The 21,631-nt window shown below is 38.6% G+C and overlaps 1 protein-coding gene across 3 annotated transcripts in view; it reads right to left on the minus strand.

Moving 5' to 3' along the window:
* CenG1A (Centaurin gamma 1A) overlaps positions 1-21,631 on the minus strand; it is a 422,753-nt gene that overhangs the window by 9,434 nt on the left and 391,688 nt on the right. For all 3 annotated transcript variants that reach the window (XM_076198836.1, XM_076198837.1, XM_076198838.1), the window contains exons 2-12: positions 20,356-20,461; positions 18,350-18,476; positions 11,259-11,400; positions 9,553-9,687; positions 8,996-9,234; positions 8,279-8,734; positions 7,879-8,097; positions 5,213-5,366; positions 4,822-5,067; positions 4,571-4,688; positions 1,580-1,772 (exon numbers count right to left, since the gene is read on the minus strand). In XM_076198836.1, coding sequence (XP_076054951.1) covers positions 1,580-1,772; positions 4,571-4,688; positions 4,822-5,067; positions 5,213-5,366; positions 7,879-8,097; positions 8,279-8,734; positions 8,996-9,234; positions 9,553-9,687; positions 11,259-11,400; positions 18,350-18,476; positions 20,356-20,461 — 2,135 coding nt within the window. The remainder of the gene's footprint in view (positions 1-1,579; positions 1,773-4,570; positions 4,689-4,821; positions 5,068-5,212; positions 5,367-7,878; positions 8,098-8,278; positions 8,735-8,995; positions 9,235-9,552; positions 9,688-11,258; positions 11,401-18,349; positions 18,477-20,355; positions 20,462-21,631) is intronic.

Consider the following 21,631-nt stretch of genomic DNA (forward strand, 5'->3'; position numbering starts at 1 on the left):
AGAAGGATGCTAGTGAAGTAATCACCACAAAGACTGGCAAGAAGAGGAAGAGGAGCTTGTTAGGAGGTGCCCATATGTTCACTGATCAAGTCATTGATCTTCTCGGATCATATTACGGGAAGGCAATCCATGACGATGTGAGCACTGACTATGATACAATGAGAAAGGCCATGTGGGCGACATACTTCCACCTGACATCGAGTGATGAGAAGCCAGCGCATCACTTTTGCCCAGGTGGAGCAGACAGCTGGTGCTTCTTCAACCAAGCACATGCAGAAGGCAACACACTTGTTAGCCACAAAGCAAAGCTCTACCTGGCCAAGATCTCTATGAAAAGTTAGAGCTCATCAAGAGTGTCTATAGAGATCTGACTGCCCCGAACATTCTTCGGAGATGTCTCATGGGGGTAACCCAAAATCCAAATGAGTTTCCAGTCAAAAGTTTGGATAAGATGCTCTAAAGCAAAGTTCACCGGTCTCTTCCGAGTGCTTTTCGTCGCAAAAGCAACTGTCATTGACCACAACTTTGGGAGGTCACATAATCTTCTTTCTCACTTGGTTGGAGTTAATTCAATCATTACAAAAGCACTTGAGGAACAAGATAAAGACACAGAATGGAAAGGGACACCAAAGACTAGAAAGAGGAAGAGAAAACTATCGTTCAGCTCTGATTACCAGCCGGGAGCTTTCTAGTAACATTAAAAAAAAAAAAAATTCTTTCCTAAACTAAGAGGAAATTCCAAAAACTAAAAATTTTTAGGTATTGCTATAGAGCATTTGTGGTATTTTTTTCAGCATGCTCATTCAATGGATAAATGAGATAGAAAATTTGTAATTTTTCAAAAAAGTTTTTTTTATTACTTGTTTTTCAACCAAATTATATGAAAATTGGTGGTGAACATCTCAGTATATGTATATATAACATTAAAAATTCGTGAAATTCTGATCATAATTGACGAAGTTCGTTCTTGAGCGCGACGGCCCCCTTAAATTGGACAAATGTAGATTTAACCTCCTCAATACGACACTAATACTTGTGTGCACAATAGGCTGCCTGATGCATGATGATTAGATGATACACCACAATATGTGCATTATAAAATATAAAATTACATCTGCAACACTTGTTCTCCTTCACCCTGAATGTTGATAACCACAAAAAATGCAATCAAGCCTGTTCACAGAATATGGGGATCACTCAGCTACAACTATAAAATAAATATAATCAGGACATCAATGCCAGCATCCTTATATATCTATTCATGCCTCATGACAACAATGTTGGCATCATTGTATGCAAGAACTGTTTTACCAACAATGGTTAACTAATGTTATTGACTCAATACCCATGTAGTGAGCATTGAAACAATTGGTCTTAAAGAGATTAGATAACTTTATAAATAAGGATCACAGGTGGCAAGGGACATGGAACTGCCTTGTGTAGGCCTTATATTTCTTGCGGTCTCCATTCTCCTGTTCTCATGCAAGCAGCAATGAAAATGACAAAAACTGGAAAGACACCTGGACTGGATAAACGTCAAAAAGGACCTACTATGAAAATATGCAAGAATCAGTCATACCTGTTCCTGTAAGGGCACTCCTGGCTGAGGCAGAGCCAAAAAATCTCTGCTCTCATACTTGGCTTTGATCCAACGCTCTTTCTCTTCCCTTGACGAACGTGGAGAAGGTTTGGTCTGTCCACGCGTTCGTGCTTCCCACACACTGTTTCCCACTTCATTGCCAAGAACCATCATTACTGAGAGAGGACCAGGACTGAAAGAATAAAACCACTTGAAAAATGTGACATTAGTGCAAAGATAGTACCATATAATATATATGGTATAATGGACATGCAACTGCCAGCTTTCTGACAGTGATTCAACCCTCTTTCAAAGTAAACATAATATTTCCTGATAATGCAACTCCCACATTTCTCTCAGCTTCTGCTATTCTTTCTCATTTTCCATGTCATTAAACTTGTTAGGTTCCAGCCTTTTCCTCCACTCTTAATTTCCATTCTACCAAAAAATAATCTGTCACTCCTCTACACTCTATCTACCTTGTAGTCCTACAAAATGAATAGTCACCTCCTTACTGCCTTCCTTCAAAACCCATCAACAATCTTCCAACTAAAGTACAGCACTAAAGGGCTGACACTCAAGACTTCATACCTGACCCAAAAATTCTATCAGCTTGACTGCATTTCGAAATCCCACCTTTCCACAAAAGAATGACTGATGACTGGCAAATGTTCCCTTCTTCCTATGACTATAAACTGGTAACAGAAGCAGTCCCACACTACCAATACAGACAATAGGCCAATGTTTCTTCCCAGAGAGATCTACTTGTGTGGGTGGGCCAACTGTTGCCATCTGCTGTAAGGCTACAGGTCTCCAATCAATGGAATGAGGTAGTTGAATGGGTTTTAATGGTTTTTGATCTGGCTGCATGCTTTGACTCATCCACTCCCATTGGTACATAAATACTATATGTAGTGATTCTAGCTATATACTAAAAGGCCTCTTCCCCTTATAAGGGGCCAGCCAGCCAAGGCATGAATCAACCTTTTACTTCACCTTTTACATCCTTACGGAAGTGATTCATAAATACATACATATACCAATGGCTTTTTCTCCATATAAGGGAGGTAGCCAAAGTCAAAGGCATAAATCCACTCCCACCCCATCCCCACACACTCCACTTCCACTCACCACCCATCCCTCCCTCTTTTCTTGGCTACTCTTGGATGATGGGTCATACCTGCATCTTGCCTACTGCCCTGGGTCAGAAGCAACATAGCAAGAGACAAGTACATCCCCTCAAGCAGAAAAGAGAAGACAGGAACAAATCCCTTTGAGCTGCATCAAAATATCATTCACACATACTCCCTCAACCCCCCATCCCCCACCCACTCCCTTCCATGTATCACATTATTATCTATACACAATCATTCTATACTCACCCTTATTTTCTGTCTCCTTTCTTTCCTCAACAGACCTTCCCCTCTTTCCAAATGCCCCTTTTACCCCATCCATCCATCTCGTCCTCAGTCACCCCTCATGTTCATAAATAATATACTAAAATGCCTTTTCCCCACTTACATTGGAGATGGCTGATTCAAAGCATACACTCACCCTATTTCCATCTCACACCCATCCAAAACCCATTTAGTGTCCATGCACCTCAATAATAGGGTCCAACAGCCTTAGCTGATTTACACCCAGTTTCATTGTATGGCAAACCCCCACCATCCTCCACTTGAAAAATTTATAGAGCAGACCAGATCAACATCAGATCAACTCAGTGATGAATTATGCGAGTCCTGCATGGGCTCCTAATCTCAGTGAGACACACCACAACACCCTTCAAATCATACAAAACAAAGCCCTAAAAACAATTACAGGCTGCACAAATACAACACCTACAGACCATTTACACCATGAAACAAAAGTCCTCAAAGTCAAGGACCACCTCGACATGAGAGGCACACAAACACTTGCTGCAGCCACCACAAACACATCACACCCGCTACACTACATAGCAGAACACCCACACACACCAAGAAACATTAAAACTACACCCAAAGACCTTTATTACGCACAGATACTCTCTTCTCTTCCTCCACAACCACCAAATACCAGCCTCCGGAAACATATTCATAATCATATCACTCACCGCTCCATTAACACACTGAAAGACAACACACTGCTGCATGCCAGACCCCCTGATATCCACCCTTCTGAATCCTCTCTCCCACGAAAGGACAGAGTCCACTTGGCCAGACTGCGATGCGGTCACCACCCAGCACTTCTAAGCTACCAGAAGAGGCTGGACGACCGTGTTGTGAACAGCTGCCCAGGATGTAACACTTCACCCCATACCATACAACACATAATGGAAGACTGCATTATACACAATCATGCACGCAAACAACACAACATACACTCTATAAAGGATTTGTGGGAAAACCCAGTTTCGGCTGTGGCCTTCCTTGGGGAGACGGGACTGCTCGGACAGACAGTCTAGGGAACGACAACAACAACAACAACAACATCCTTTCAGGATGCATTGCTTCTTCATTCATTTACATCTATACTCCATTCACTCCTGTCTTTTTAAATCTCTTCTTTGTCTAACAGAAATTCCTCTTGCATACCAAGCCCCTTACATTCAGCCACTTCAGTTTTGCTGTTACTCTAAAGTTCACTATATCTACTTTAGCTCTCCTCACTCTTATTTGCTAGTCATTGCTTCCTTCCATATGCCCAAACCATTTCAGCACTAACTGATAAACTATCTGCCAGCTCTCCTTTCACCCTTGTTCACTGTCACACCTTCATATGCTTCAATCCATCCTTGTCACACCCACCACATTTCTTAAAAAATTTGTTTCAAATACATAGGTTTTTCCTTTTCTGTGCTGTGGTACTTTTAATATATGAGGGACTAATCCTATTCAGACTTTAGTAGCTACTAAAGTGATGGGAATTACACATTCTGTTACTGGTATGGATACTAGCACCACAGTTGAATTTGTGAATAGAAAGTTAAGGAAATAAAGGTTTACTTACGGCCATTCATCCAGGTCCAACGATCTGACTTTTGAGATGTGTGACCCTAAGTTTCTATGGATCCCAGAACACTCAATGCACATCAACACACCCAGATTGATACTTGCCCACTCTGGATCTGAAACCAAGCAAATCAGGCTTGTAATCCAAGGTAATTGAACTAGTAAAATAACATATACTAGATCAAACCACACAACTGAATGTGACCTCTTTTCTGCACAAGATCCAATCACACTGAAGAAACTACTTACTTTGTTCATCACAGTCAACACACAGAGTATTTCCAGGCACATGATTCCTAATAGTTGCAATGGCTTGGGGATCAATTGGAAGAGTCTGCCGTGCTTTACTCTTATTTGACTCATTGCCCTGAAGAGATGCCAGGATCTGCTGCTCTATTGCAGTAACCCACTCATCTCTGTCCTCCTGACTACAGGCTTCAAAGTGCCACTGCTTATTGTCTAATGATACGAGGCTAAATTCATAACCATCAGAATCTGGAAGTACAGGATTAAGACATGAAAAGGAAATAATCTTTACAAAAAATATATAGTTTTATATAACACCCATATAATCTTTTTTGTATGTATTTTTGTATCCACAATTTGTTTATATACCCTTTAGCTCTACCAGTGAACTTACCTTCACATTCTGTGTTCTTGTTGCCACTGCTTTTCATTCTTCGGTGTCTTTTCTTCACATTGGGAGTTTCAATTTTGGCAGCAACAGAGTCTATACCATTAATACCACCTGATCCTGGATGGTCCTGCAGGCTCTCATATGCCATTAACGTTACCTGTGGGTAGCCAATAAATGTTAAAAAATTGCATTCACCACAAATTTTTCTTTAACTGTATTGTAAAGGAAGGGTAGTGAGTGGTGGGATGAGGAAGCAAAAAGGTTGTAGAAGATAAGAAGCGAGCATTCACATATTGGTTACAAAATAGGACGATAAATTCATACGAGAGGTACAAAGAAAAGAGAAGAGAAGTAAAGCATAAGATAAAGGAGGCAAAGAGGAGAGCAGATGTAAAATGGGGTAAAAGTATGACAGAAACTTTTAAAATTAATAAAAAGATATTTTGGAAAGAAATTAAGAGGAGAGAAGAAAAGGTAAAAGATGCAGATGGAGAGATGATAATGGAAGAGATGTAAGGGGAAGATGGGCAGAGTATTTTAGGGAGCTGCTAAATGTGAAGGAGGATAGGGAGGGAAAGGTAGTTGCAGTGAGAAGCACTAAGAAAATGACTATGATGAGTGAGGAAAATGGAGGAGAAATAAGGAAAGATGAAATAAAGGCAGTTGTTAAGAAGATGAGAGCAGGTAAGGCACCTGGGTTGGATGGGTGTCATGCAGAATGTCTAAAAAAAAGGAGGTACAGTGATGATGGATTGGCTGATGAGGTTAATGTTTGTTTATGAGAGGATAGAGTGTTGGAGGAGTGCCTGTATACTGTAGTTCCACTTTACAAGGGAAAAGGGGGCAAGTGCGAGTGTAGCAATTTCAGAGGGATCAGCTTGTTAAGTGTAGTTGGGAGGGCTTACGGGAGGATCTTGATTGAGAGGATTAGGAGAGGAACAGAGGGAGTAATTGGTGAGGAACAGTAAGGGTTTGGGGCAGGTAGGGGTTGTGTGGATCAGATATTTGTGGCAAGACAGACATGTTTTTTGGGCCTTTATGGATTTGGAAAAGCCTTATGATAGGGTAAACAGGAAGGCACTGTGGGAGGTATTGCAGATATATGGGATAGGAGGAAAGCTTTTAAGAGCAGTCAAGGGTTTTTACAAGAGTGTTAGAGCTTGTGTTAGAATTAGAAATGGAAAATTTATACATGGATGGGCTGGTGCAAGAGATAAATGCAAGGGTAGTGGGTCAGGGATTGGATATAGTTAAAGAAAATAGAGAAAAGTGGGAGATAAGGCAGTTGTTGTTTGCTGACGACACTGTGCTTGTAGTAGGATCAGAGGGTTTTGAAGAAGTTAGTGACAGCATTTGGGAAGGTGTGCAAAAAAAGAAAGTTAAAGATAAATGGGAGAAAATAGAAGCGGACTGGAAGTGAGTATTAACGAAGTGAGAATTAAGGGAGAGAGACTGGAGGAAGTGGATAGATTTAGATACTTGGGTGCAAATGTGGTGGTAAAGGGAGGAGTGGAGGTGGAGGTAGAATGTAGATTGAGAAGAAAGTAAATGCCTTGGGGGATTTAAAAGTGTAAAGAGAAACAGACTTTTGGGAATGGAAGCTACAAGGAGATTGTACTGACAGTACTGTATGGGGCAGAAACATGGAACATAAGAGAGGAGAGGAGTTTGAAGGTGTTTGAGATGAGGTGCCTGAGAAGTATGATAGGGGTTACTAGGCTGGATAGAATGAGAAATGAGGAGGTGAAGAGGAGAACGGGGGTGGAAAGGGAGTTGGGAGATAGGGTTGATGAAAAAGTATGGGGATGGTTTGGACACATGAAAAGAATGAGTGAAGAAAGATTAGTAAAAGAACTGTGGAAGGCAGAGATTGGAGTGAACATGAGGGGGTGACCAAAGATGAGATGGATGGATGAGGTAAAAGGGGCATTGGGAGAGAGGGGAATTTCTTGAAGAAGGTTGGGAGAGGACAGAAGACAGGGGTGAATAGAGAATGGTTGTGCATGGATGATGCTGTGATGCAGGAGGGGGAGTGGGTGGGGCATGGGGAGAGAGGGAGTATGCATGAGGGGAGAGGGGGGGGTTCACTGATTTAATGAAGTGGCCTTGCTGTGTCTTGCAACACTGCTTCTGATCCATGGCAGTGGGGGAGATGCAGAGATGACCCATCATCCAGGAGAAATTAAGATAAGCGGGAGGGAGGGGGTGGATGGGAGTGGAGTATGTGGGGTTGGAATGGATGGGAGTGGTTTTTATGTCTTAGCTTTTTGGCTACCTCCCTTGTAAGGGGGAAAAAGCCTTTGGTATAAATATGTATGTAAATGTTTTAAGAGAATGAAAAGTGTCATGAGAAATAGATATCTAAGGATGAATGCTAAAAACACTGTATGGGGTTAAGAATTGGAATTTAAGGGGGAAGAAAAAAGTCAAAATGTGCTCAAGATGAAGTTTTTATGATGTGTGGGTGAGGGGGTCTATAGGGATGGAGTGAGAAGGTAGGAAGTGAGACCTGAACCATGTTAGATTTCTGGACTTTTCCATTTGCCAATCTCGACAGCAACATTGTCAAATCCATTAGAAGGGCCTTCTCACTTGCTATGGACATAAACACTAAAGGAAATTTCAAAACAAGAATCGAAAGAATTCCCTAACTACAAATGAATCCTGACCTTATCTCCTTTATTAGAGGCAAGTGGTCCACCAATGGAAGTCCTGCCACTAATGGATGTGGAGGAAGATGTGGGAGTAGCTAGGTTGAGGGTGTTCATCTCGGAGGCCAGGGGGTCTGCTGTCCCAACCACTTTAGATCCACGAGGCTTCATACCTGGAACTTTGACTGTGGTGTACTGCAGAGAAATCTCCTTTCCATGAACATCCTCCATGTAGTCCTAAAAATTGTTGGCAACCATGAGGTGAAATATGAATTTAAATTAATTGAATATCTATATACACATAACTGTATTTCTCACATACTACCTTACATTTCCCTTTAATATACAATAAAGTTAATAGAACTTGATAACAAATAAATCCACAGCTCATACTATTAAAATAGATTCCAAAGCTTACATGTAAACTAGGGTGATAAGTTAATCTTCCATCATCACACAGAGTTACATATTTTTTCTTCCAGTCTTTGTTTAGTGCCTTGTTGGACTTCTTATATAAATAGCCCTGCTTTAGAGGAATTGCTCGGCCACTACCCAACTCCCCATTCTTGTTTTTGTCCTTCTCATCATTTTTCTTGGAGGGAGTAAACAAGTTGCTCTTTCTTCGACTCTTGCGTGTTGTGGTAGGCGTTGAACTAGGTGTAGGGAGGTCTTTATCCTTAGGAGGTGCTGGAAGTGAGTCCATTATAACACTAGAACTGGGTGTGTGAGGCGGAGGAGGCATAAAAGATGTGGAGGTGGTGGTCACAGCTCCTGGGGCACTGACACGTTTAAAACCATCATCCCTAAAGGAGTCTGTCCGACTAATATTCGTCAGTTCTGCAGGTCCTGTAGTATTGGTTCGCAGAGTACCATCCTAGAAATACCATTTTCATATAAGTTTCCTTTCATGTCCACAAAGGATGCCATAATTATAACAATATTCATAATAAATATTTACATCATCAATAGGACACACTTTTACATGGTTCATAGCCCTAAAATCTCGGATACATACATTCTAAGACATTGATCCTCCTTATAAGGGATTGGCTAATTCAAAGTGTACTTTTGCATTAATCCATTGACTAAGCATACTTTTCAAAAGAAAACATACAGTACCAAGAAAGCTCCCTACCTTTGTGAGAGTACCAGATAGGCCGTGACTAGGAGATGATCCCGTCCCACCTGCTGCTGTGGTAACATGAGTAGTCTGTTGTTGTGAAAGAGGATTTGACAGGCTGGTAGAGGAGGAGGAGAAGGGAGTGTAGCCATTATTGGTAGAAGGATATCGAAGAAGATGAGTTGGAGTGCTCGGCCGGGAGTTGTTTGGGGTCAGGCCTTGCTGGAGTCGCTGGGCCACAATTTTGGAACAAGCTGTTGGCAAAATAAAGCTTCCTATTACCTTGATGAAAATATGTCTAACAGTAACATTATATGAAGCCTTAGAAGTCTGTGAGTGAGAGAGTAAGTGAGTAATAGAGAGAGAGAGGGAGAGTAAGAGTGAGACAGAGAGGAAGACAGAGACAGTGAGGGAGAGAGACAAAGAGTGGGACAGAGACAGTGAGGGAGAGAGAGGAGAGAGATTGTCATGACTTTTATCATACCCTAAAACAACTATGAAAAATCTACAGAAATATTAAACCCTACACTACAGTAATACCCTTTATGGAAGGAAGATTATGTTCTCCATACCTTCATGAAAAACACGTTCAACATTAAGTCCATAAGTAGCACAAGTTTCATAGTATGAACAGCGCTTCAGGTCTGCCGCTAGCTTACGAGCTCGCCCATCATCTATCACCCTTGGGTTATTTTCACTTATGGCATCTGAAAAACATATAAAAGATCATACAAATAAAACAAGCAACATTAGATGAAAAACTTTTATGTAAAATTAAGATGTGTAGTTGTATCTTTCTCTCACTTGAGTCAACAAATATGCCTTTACAAAAGTATGTGTGTGCATCTCCCACCTGGTGAGAATATATATATATATATTTTTTTTTAAATCACAATAAAAATGAGTAATACAGTAAAAGCTCTTTTATCCGTTATTCTCGTATCCAGCTCCTTCTTATAACCGGCATATTATTCACGAGGAAATAACAATTTTGTATAAAAATGTAAAAATTCGAAAAAATAAAATTTAAATTTCCCGCGCCACTCTCGCCGCCGCCAGAGGTAGCGCGCATCTTTCCCGCCATCTCTCACAAATCCCGCCGCTTCGTCAGGCCCAGTGCCCACTGTAATAAGACGCCTGATGTTAAGCGTGCGACTGTCTATTAGCAACTCTCTCAACACACAAACACATACCGACAGCAAAGGAAGGCAGTGATGGCTGAGTTGAAGGATATGCGTGGTAGTGCTAAGCTTAGCGTCACTGATGAAGCTCTTCAGGAGTGGATGGAGGTCGACAATGACGAAGCTATCACCCCCACACTAACTGACGACGAAATCATTCAGGCAGTGATTGAGGAGAAGCATGGTAAGGAAACAGAGGCTGATAGTGACCCAGAGCCAAGAGTAATGTGGAAAGATGCCGCTAAAGGATTGGCAACATTTATCAAATTTGCAGAGCAGTGCACCAACATGGGGACTCACGACGTGATGTCTCTTCACTGTCTTCAAAATGAATTTTTAATGCAGAGACAAACATTCTAAACAAAGAGACATACGTTATTTCATGAAAATAAATAAAGATAAATAAATATGAATATACTGGTAGATAAATAAACAACAAAAGTGAAGCCATTGAATGAATTTTATTTAAGTACTCTATGAATAAATGCAATAAATGTATTTTTCTAATATTCCTTCTCGTAACCGGGATTTCCCCTTTCCGGCACGTCTTTGGTCCCACTCGTGCCGGTTAAAAGAGCTTATACTGCATTTATATATATATATATATATATATATATATATATATATATATATAATATATATATGTGTATATATATGTATATATATATATGCATATATATATATATAATATACACACACATATATACATAAACATAATAGTAATAACAATTGATAATAATAATAAAAAGGGGAGGGGGCGTTTGAGTTAAAACTTTCCATAAAGCCTTCTTAGAGCCTTGAATAACAAAAGACATGCACATTTCACATTAATATGGCACAGGTTTTTCTAAATTCAATACTCCTGAATAGTTTGAATTAAGAAATAATTCTTAATAATTTTCTATTTTTCTCTTCACACTGTTGTGTACGTCTCTATCATAGCTACTCTTAACATCTAAGAGAATTCTGAATTCATCAAAACTAGCAAGAAATAATACAAAACACATACAACAAACATCTTTGAAATAGTTATTACAAATTGACACATCTTTTACTACCAAACAAATAAAAGGGCTTGATCAGCAAAAATAGTATACCTTGTGTCCCTACGAGGATGAGTGGAACTTCTGCAGTGTTGCGATAATGGGCCATCTTAGCATAATAATTATATATGGCATTGAAGGAGGATTCATTCTCTAAACTGAACACAAAAATTACTGCATCCACCCATGCAGTAAACTGTCAAAACAGAGGGAACCTGATATTAGTAATGTGCATAAACAGGAAATAAATACAGACCGATACACACGGTGTTAGAGGACTGCAATAAAATGAGGAATGAAAGATATCACAAACACAAAGGTGATGAGCTACTCATTCCAGAAAAAAAAAATAAATAAAATCTATAATGATGAGATTAATGATTGGTAATGAGAGAATGAGAAAGAGAGAGGGAGAAAGGGGAATGGGGTAGGGAGAAGAGGTATCAAGTATTTTCTTGGCAACAAGCAGCACTTCTATATTTGGCAACAATATCACACTAAAGAGATGGGTGTCATAGGGTGACAAAAAAGAGAGCAAGGAGGGTTAATGTCTGAATGTAGAGATAGTAAATGTTAAAAGTGATCAGCAATTTACTTTCAGTGGTCTGTAAAGATGTCACTGAAGTCTTTAAAATACACACACACAGAGTGATAGATATATGGAACAAATTGGATGAAAAAATTGTGTGTGCAAACACAATACAAGAATTTAAGAACAAACTTGATCTTGCGAGATACAAAAACAGGTCACCATGAACATAGCTCCCCTTCCTGTATAATACAACAAGGTAAATACAGAAGAAACACAAGAGGACACGAGAAGAAACTTGAGGTCAGTTACAGAAGAGATTTGAAAAAGAACAGCTTTCCATGGAATAAATTGAATGAGAAAACAATGAGTGCTAAAACTATACATGATTTTAAGAAAGAACTGGATGCAGAAAGATACAACTGCAGGTTACTATGAGCATAGCTCTTCTCCCACAAAATACAACTAGGTAAATACACACACACACAGACACACTGTGGGCACCTAGCACAAAGAAGAACATAAGAAAATTAGAAAGAATCCAAAGAGCAGTGACAAAAATGGCACCTACACCATCAAATCTGACATACGAACAAAGATTGGAGAAATTACATCTGTCAACACTGGTACAGAGTAGAGAAAAAGGTGATTTGTTGACCATTTACAGAATTATGAAAGGGATGGAAATTCTCGGTAGAGACGACTTGTTAAAGTGGGACAGAAGAGAAACAAGAGGACATGAAAAGAAACTAAAGAAGGACAGTTATAGAAGAGACCTGAAAAAGAATAGTTTCCCACATTGAGTGATTGATGTCTGGAACAAACTAAACAGAGAAACAGTGAGTGCCAAAACTATACATGATTTTAAGAATAAACTGGATGCAGAGAGATACAAAAACGGGTCACTACGAGCATACCTCTCATCCCGTAAAATACAAATAGGTAAATACACACACACAAAGAAGAACTAATGGACAAAATACATAACATAATAAGTTGCTCACTTAAAGAAGGAAAAATACCAAGAGACTGGAAAAATGCTAACATTGTACCAATATATAAAGGAGGGCAAGGAAGAACCAACTAACTATAGACCGGTCTCACTAACAAGCACTATAGCCAAAATTTGTGAGAAAATCATCAAGAATAGATGGGTAAAACACCTGGAAGAAAATAATATAATAAACCCAAGACAATTTGGGTTCAGACAAGGAAGATCATGTACCACAAACTTAACCTCTTCACACCGGGGCACATCGCACGTCTGGCAGCATTAGCTGCCCGACGTGCGATGTTGCGTCATAATAATCGCATTTTAAAAAATAAAGTCAGTGCTCAATCGTTCGTTCTCTTTCACCCGTGAATTTTGATAACCATAGAAAATATGATGAAGCCAGTTTAGAGAGAATGGAGGTTACGGAGGTACGACTACAATAAATATAATCAAGACGCCGACGTCGGCATCATCGCGTACCCACTTGCTCCTCATGACGCCTATGTAGGCGTCACCATATGGAAGTGGTTAATATGTTTTTATTCAAGACTAATAGACATAGTGCAAGAAAGGAATGGATGGACTGATTGTGCCTTCCTGGACTTATAAAACGCTTTTGACAAGGTAACACACAAAAAATTATTAAAAAAAAAACTGGAACATATAGGAGGGATACAAGGGAACCTACTAAAATGGATGGAGGACTTCCTGATTGGTAGAAAGATGGGAGTAGTGCTCAGAGAAAAATATTCAGGTTGGAAAGAGGTGATCAGTGGAGTTCCGCAAGGATCTGTATTGGCTGCAATAATGTTTGCTATTTATGTGAATGACATAGATGATGATGAGCATCTTTGCAGACACTAAATTGTTAAGGAAAGTAATAACTGAAAAGGATTGCGAATCACTACAGGAAGACCTGAATAAGGTATGGAACTGGAGTCAGAAATGGGAAGTGGACTTCAATATTAACAAGTGTAGCATAATGGAGTATGGAAAAAGTAAAAATAGAATATCAGGACAATATCAAATTGAACTAAGGAGGTAAAGAAAGTGGGATCCAAAAAAGATTTGGTGTAATTATCTCAAACAACTTGTCCTATGATAAACAGATAAACAAAATTGTCGGAGAATCCTATAACTTGCTAAGATCAATAAAAGTCAAGAACAATCACTTCAAGTCAATTTTCACTAGAGAAAAAGTACAGCACTGGGACGAAGAAAGTGAAGTGCGATCTCCCCCCCCCATGAGGAAAATAACAATAACACAAAAAGAAAGAATGGATCAATTAATGAACCTTGACGTTAGGAAATCACACGGCCAGACAGAATTGTAAATTGGATACTAAAAGAACGTAAAGAAGAACTAATGGACAAAATATACAACATAATGAGTTGCTCACTCAAAGAAGGAAAAATACCAAGAGACTGGAAAAATACCAACATTGTACCAATATATAAAGGAGGAAGCAAAGAAGAACCAACAAATTACAGACCAGTCTCCCTTACAAACACTAGGCAAAATCTGTGAAAAAATGATCAAGAATAGATGGATAAAACACCTGGAAGAAAACAATATAATAAACTCAAGACAATTTGGATTCAGACAGGGAAGATCATGTGCTACAAATTTAATCTGTTTCTACTCAAGACTAATAGATATAATACAAGAAAGGGATGGATGGGCTGACTGTGCTTTCCTAGACTTAAAAAAAAACTTCGACAAAGTATCACACAAAAAATTACAAAAGGAAAATATGGGAGGGATACATGATAACCTACGAAATTGGATGGAGGATTTCCTGAATGGTAGAAAAATGAGAGTAGTGCTCTGAGAAAAGTGTTTAGGTTGGGAGGAGGTGATTAATGGAGTTCCACAGGGATCAGTATTGGCTCCAATAATATTCGCTATTTATGTGAATGACATGGATGAAGCTAAATTGTTGAGGAAAGTGAAAACCGAAACAGATTGTGAATCACTACAGAGAGACCTAAACAAGGTTTGGAAATGGAATCAGAAGTGGGAAGTACACTTCAACATTAAGAAATGTAGCATAATGGCGTTCGGAAAAAGTAAAAAAAGAATATCAGGACAATATACAATTGGAACAAAGGAAGTGAAGAAAGTAGGATCTGAAAAAGACCTGGGGTAATTATCTTAAATGACTTGTCCCCTGATAAACAAATTAACAAAATTATCAGAGAATCCTACAACTTGCTTTGATCAATAAAGGTGGCTTTTACCTAATTAGATGAAGAAATGGTTTAAAAATATTAGTAACACTAACAAGGCCTAGACTGGAGTATGCTGCAACACTATGGTCACCCAGTACCAAAAAGAATTTTAAGAAAATTGAAAGAATCCAGAGAGCAGCCATGAAAATGGCCCCAGCACTTTCAAACCTGTCATATGAAGAGAGACTGGCTAAATTGAAATTACTGACTTTGGAACAAAGAGAAAGAGGCAGCCTCCTGACCATCTACAGAATCATGACAGAGAGGACTTACTCAATTGGGACAAGAGAAACACAAGAGGGCATGATGGAGAGAAAAAAAAAAAAAAAAGGATAGTTATAGAAGAGACCTAAAAAACAGTTTTCCACACAGAATGGTAGACATCTGGAACAAACTGGACAAAACAATAGTGTGTGTAAAAACCATACACAAATTTAAGAGTAAACTAGACACTGTGAGATACCAAGACGGGACACCATGAGCATAACTCCCCTTCCCATAAGATACAACTAGGTAAATACACACACAGCCCAATGGTCCAGTGGTACTATTCTCAACCACTAATTCACTTATCCACATTCAAGTCTCATCCAGGGCAGAAAAAATTCAGCATCCTGCACTGCAAGTAGACACTCCAACTCTAGTAGGCAAGGAGTTTGGTATTTGTGTAAAGTCACAGCATTCCCTATATATTAGGCCATATATGAACTCTAGAGCTCTCATCTGAGAGGGTAATAGCTGTCAATCACAAGTAAAATGTGATCCAAAACATGATCCAAGACTGGTGGTGAATAACACAAACACAAAGAATATAAGGAAAGTAAAAAGAATCCAAAGAGCAACAACAAAGATGGCCCCAACACTTTCAAAACTGACATATGAGCAAAGATTGTCTAAACTGGAATTACCAACCCTGGAACAAAGAAGAGAAAGAGGTGATCTGTTACCCATTTACAGAATTATGAAAGGCATGTAAGTCCTTGATAGAGAAGACTTATTGAACTGGGAAAGAAAAAAAACAAGGGGACATGAAAAGAAACTCAAAAAGGACAGCTATAGAAAAGATCTGGAAGGAAGGAAAAAAAAACAGCTTTACACACACAGTGGTGAATGTCTGGAACAAATTGGATAAAACAATAGTGTGTGCAAATACCATACATGAATTTAAGAACAAACTAGATGTTGTGAGAACATAGCTCCCTTTCCCATAGAATACAACTAGGTAAATACACATAGCTGAAATGCCTTAGAAGGTGACATAGCACAAAGCTGGAACACTATATGAATTAAAATATTATGATAATTGGAAATTATTGATATAATCCAAGTTGGAACTATAAATGAATTTGAAGCTAGGTATGATAAATTGAAGAATTGGAAATAGGACACCATGAATGTTGCTCCTTTCCTGTATACTACAATTAGGTAAATACATGCACACAGACATACAGACGGACAGCGAGAGAAAATGGCTGGGTAAAGTATTTCATTAGCAATAACCAGTACCTCCATCTTTGAGAACTATATTACACTAAAGTGGAGTCATAGAGGTGGTACAGAAAAATTTAAGGAGGGTAGCAGAACAGAAGGATAGTAGAAGTTAAAAGTGATTAACTTAGTCTCTAGAGTTGCCCATAAAGTCTCAATATCAACTTCATAAAATAGTCAATACTTTATATGAGATGTGGTTTTGGTAAAATACACATACCAATGGCTTTTTCCCCCTTACAAGGGAGGTAGTCAAAGGCATAAATCTACTCCCACCTATTTCGTCCCCACATACTCCACTCCCATTCACCACTCCTCGCTCCCTCTTTTCTTGGCTCCTCCTGGATGATGAGTCATACTTGCATCTCGCCCACTGACCTGGGTCAGAAGCAATGTAGCAAGACACAGCACATCCAAAGCAAGGCCTCTTCATTTAATTGGTGACCCCCCCCTCCGTCCCCTCATACAGAAAAAAAGAGGACAAGGAGAAATCACTTTGAGCTGTGTCAAAATCTCATTCACACATACTCCCTCACCCCCCATCCCCCACTCACTCCCTTCCATGCATCACAACATCATCCATACACAACAATTTTCCACTCACCCCTATCTTCTGTTTTCTCCCTTCCTTCCTCAATGGATATTACCCTATTTCCCAATATCCCTTTTACCCCATCCATCCATCTCATCCTTGGTCACCCCCTCATGTTCACTCCTTCCACACCTCTTTTACTTTCTTTACTCATTCTTTCCATGTGTCCAAACCCTATCTCCCAATTCATTTTCCACACCCATGGCAGAGACAATTCTCACTACTGCCAATCTTGCAATACCACAAGTATGTACCTGTCATTGGTCCCAATCCAATAATAATAATACTGTGTTACCTCAAGTTTCAATTATTAAAAACCGACAACCCTACAGTAGTTGGTAATGGTATTTGGCCCTTCCCCATAGATCTCTTAGAAGAAATATCTGACTATGTATTAGTGTGGGGCTGTTTTTATGTTACTAGCTTATATCAACAATAGGAGAGGAACAGTTGCTCATTGTCAGCTTTCCTAATGTGAAAAAATGGAGGAAACACAAAGTTGATCAGAGATCTTAGCCCTGATCTGGAGACCAAGTATCATCCCCTCATGGATGTACCTCCAGATGGAAGTGAGGGTGGTGACAAGTTTTGACAATGGGTGACAGGGTTATGATTCTGAACTATCTTTTGCAGGACCACAATATGAAGGTACCCACTGTTGACCCTGGCTGAAAGCAAAGAAAAAGGGATGAATGGAAATGTTCTACAAAAGATAAGTATTTGGGATGTGGACTAAGTGGATGAAATAGAAAGGAAATAAACATCAAAGATTTCAAAATAAATACAAGGTCACTGATGCTGCATGAGCTAAAAATAAATAAAAAGTTGAGGTAATGAGCCAGTTACTGATATTATTTACAATTGCAACATATTTGTGGAAACTGGTATGTATATATTGCAATAACAAAATGTACAGTAATACACAACATATGAATGGAGCCCTATTCAGTTTGAATGTTAATACTAAAACTTAATTTAGATTGGACAGAATGACTTAATTTTGATAAGTAATTTATGTAACTAATTTTTTCAGTATCACAAAATATCAAATTCAAAGACTTTCTACCTTGTACTGAATCCAGTTGCAAATGGAAATGTAAATGAGTAAAATTATCAACACAAGTAATTTAGAAAAGCATGAAAACTAGTAAATAAGATTAAAATAATATGACAAATGTTGCATTTATGATCAGCATCCTCATTACTTGACATAATGGATACAGCTTAGTAACAATGATTATCATACATTGAAAACAGGGTGGCACAAAAAATTCATAAGTTACATCCCTTCCATACGTCCCCATGCTTACCTGCAGTTCTGGTGGTCCTCCCTCATCTCGGATGAGTAAGAGGTAGCTGTGCCCATCCAGGACTATCTCTTTCTTAAAACGACCACCTTCTGGGCTCTCCTCTTGCATGTATGACCCTGTCAAGTACCTGTGGAATAGAAAATCCTCAATGTCTATAGTTTAATACACAGATAAATGTGGGTAAAAGAGAGGTGATGATATGTACAAGGGGAGAATATAGCAGCAAATTGGAAGTGATTATTAAGGGTGAGAGACTGAAGGAAGTGGATAGTTTTATATACTTGGGTGCAAATCTGGTGGGAAAGGGAGGACTGGAAGTGGAGGTAGAATGTACATTGAGAGAAACAAGTAAATACCTTTGGGGATTAAAAAGTGTAATGAGAAATAGACATTTGGGGATGGATACTAAGAGGAGATTGTATGGAGTGATTGTGCCAACAGCACTATATGGAGCAGAAACATAGAACATAAGAGAGGAAGAGAGGAGTTTGAATGTCTTTGAGATGAAATGCCTGAGAAGTATGGTGGGGGTTACTAGGTTGGATAGAGTGAGAAATAAGGTGAGGAGAAGAGGGGTGGAGAGGGAGTTGGGAGATAGGGTTGATGAAAAAATATTGGGACTGTTTGGACACATGGAAAGAATGAGTGAGGAAAGATTAGTAAAAGAGGTATGGAAGGCAGAGATGGAAAGAGTGAACATGAGGGTGCAACCAAGTATGAGATGGATGGATGAGGTAAAAAGGGCATTGGGAAAGAGGAGAATGTCTGTGGAGGAGGGAAGGGAGAACACAGAAGATATGGGTGAGTGGAAAATGGTTGTGTATGGATGATTTTGTTTTAGTACAGCCAGTTATTAGTCTTAATATTTTGTAATGTGCTCTTTGTAGAATGTTTTAATTGTTCCCTTGTGGGGTACCATGCTGTGGATGCAGTGATGTAATTTAATACAGCAATAAGTATCTCTGGGTCAATTGTAGAATCTCCACCTCTGCAACACTGATCAACTGTAGAATGGAGACCCTAATTAGCATAGACTAGGTTAGGTTAGGTTTGGTTACATATCACAAGCCATAATCAACTGTAGAATGTCCACCCCAGCAACAATCAGTTGTTCAATCTTCACCCTAAGTGTGTGTGTGGGAGAAAGTCTACAACTGACCCATGTTTCTGCTGTCCAAATCATATGTCAACTACTATTATAAACATGTTCAGTTTCTTATTTGTCTTCATTGTGAGATCTTCTAATGTGTGAAGTAAAGGTCATATATGTATTAAATGTGAGGCCTTGTATTTCAGGGTTTTTGTCCAGTGGGAAAGGTTGGCCATTTAATCTGTTGCTTCAGATTCACTGAGGATCAATCAATCTGTTGCCCAGATCTCTCTTGCAGGAGACCCACAGCTCCCAAGTAATTGGGAACAGCCACCAGACTATGCCCACAAGTCACTCAAAGAAGAAATGCTGAGTTGTTGTCTGAATAGGTCTTGAATGGGGCAATGTAGGAAGAGGTGTTCTGTGTCTTTAATGTGAAGGTTACAGCTAGGACAGTTTGTTTCTGGGGGCAGGCCTCTGTCTCTGAAGCAGTGACAACTTTTGAAGTTACAATCTTTGCTGAGCATCTGAAGCTCTTCTAGGTATTAATTTATTGTCTTTCCTTCTTTCCATCTACAACTAGCCTATGCGTTTTGCAAATATTTCATCCATAGGCTTGATACAGAAGTTCTTGACAATGTTGATAGCTACATCATATATATTACACTCATCTATACTCAGAAAATGTACTTGAAACAAAATTTAATAAAGTATCCAGTTTATCAAAATTAAAGGCTTCAAATTGAAGGCAATATTACTGTGTTTGATAGTTCATGGGGAGGTGGTTATGTTCAATCTCAAATTAAATGGATATATTATTTCTGAAACATAAATCCTGGATAATATAGCCTTAACATCTATCAGTTCCCAAAATCCCATATCCATCACTGGTCAAATTAGTGCTGTAGGCTTTTACCTGTGCACAAGGGCTGACTTTCCTGAGGACAGAGACCCGACAATTCCAAGACGGAGATCTGGAACGCCGCGGGATAACGTCCATTCTTGAGAATTGACGAAGGAATCTGAAAGACAAAGAAAAAAAGATTAAATCACATGTCATCATGAAGGCAAATTCTGATATCCATCAAATGAACACAGATTTCTGGCAAGGACAGAGACCCGACTAAGAAATAAATCATGGGAACTTTTACAATGCTTGATGAACAGAAACAATGCACATGACGTAGAAGAACTATGCTGGGGATGGGTCAGTAGTAAAGGGGAGAGGCAAAAGCAAGAGAAATGGGATGGGTGAGGATAAACCACAAAGTAAGTGTGTGTGAACGTGAGTGAGTGTGTGTGCGTATGTAGGACCTTCAACGATCATAGCTCTGGACACCCCTCCGGATCTTGCAGAGACACTCCAAAACATAAGAGGTCTAAAGAACAACAAAAGTGCAGGTCCAGATGGCTTGCCCTCCAAAATCCTAAAAAATGGCTGACACCTTTTCCACTGTCAACTCCACAAAATGGTCCTAGTTGTATGGTCAATTGAAACCCTCCCCTATGAGTAGAAAAATACTAACATAATCACCATCTACAAGAAGAAAGGTGACAAGTCACTTTGTGGTAACAGCTGAGGCATATCTTTGTTGGCCACTGCAGGGAAGGTTCTTGCTTGAATCATGATCACAAGACTGACTATGGTAAATATGATCTAATGTGAGCCCTTTGGCCTGGATACAGGGAAACCCCCACATGGTGATCTGTCTCACTGTTATTCTGTACATTACAGAGCTGGGTACATTCCTTGATGCATTCCTAGGTGTGTCTATATATATATATATATATATATATATATATATATATATATATAATATATATATATATATATATATATATATATTTATGGATTATTATTATATATATATATATATATATATATATATATATATATATATATATATATATATATATATATATATATATATATATATATATATATATATATATATATATATATATATATATATATATATATATATATATATATATATATAATATATATATTTGGCAGTAATTCACAAGGCACATGTGTATATATATATATTTTATATATATATATATATATATATATATATATATATTATATATATATATATATAATATATATATATATATATATATATATATATATATATATATATATAATATAAAAAGGTAATGTACAGAAAAACAGTGAGAGAAATTGC

Source organism: Oratosquilla oratoria, chromosome 15 (genome assembly GCF_046742065.1).
Source record: "Oratosquilla oratoria isolate Oo_2021 chromosome 15, ASM4674206v1, whole genome shotgun sequence".
In the NCBI taxonomy this organism is placed as follows: Eukaryota; Metazoa; Arthropoda; class Malacostraca; order Stomatopoda; family Squillidae; genus Oratosquilla; species Oratosquilla oratoria.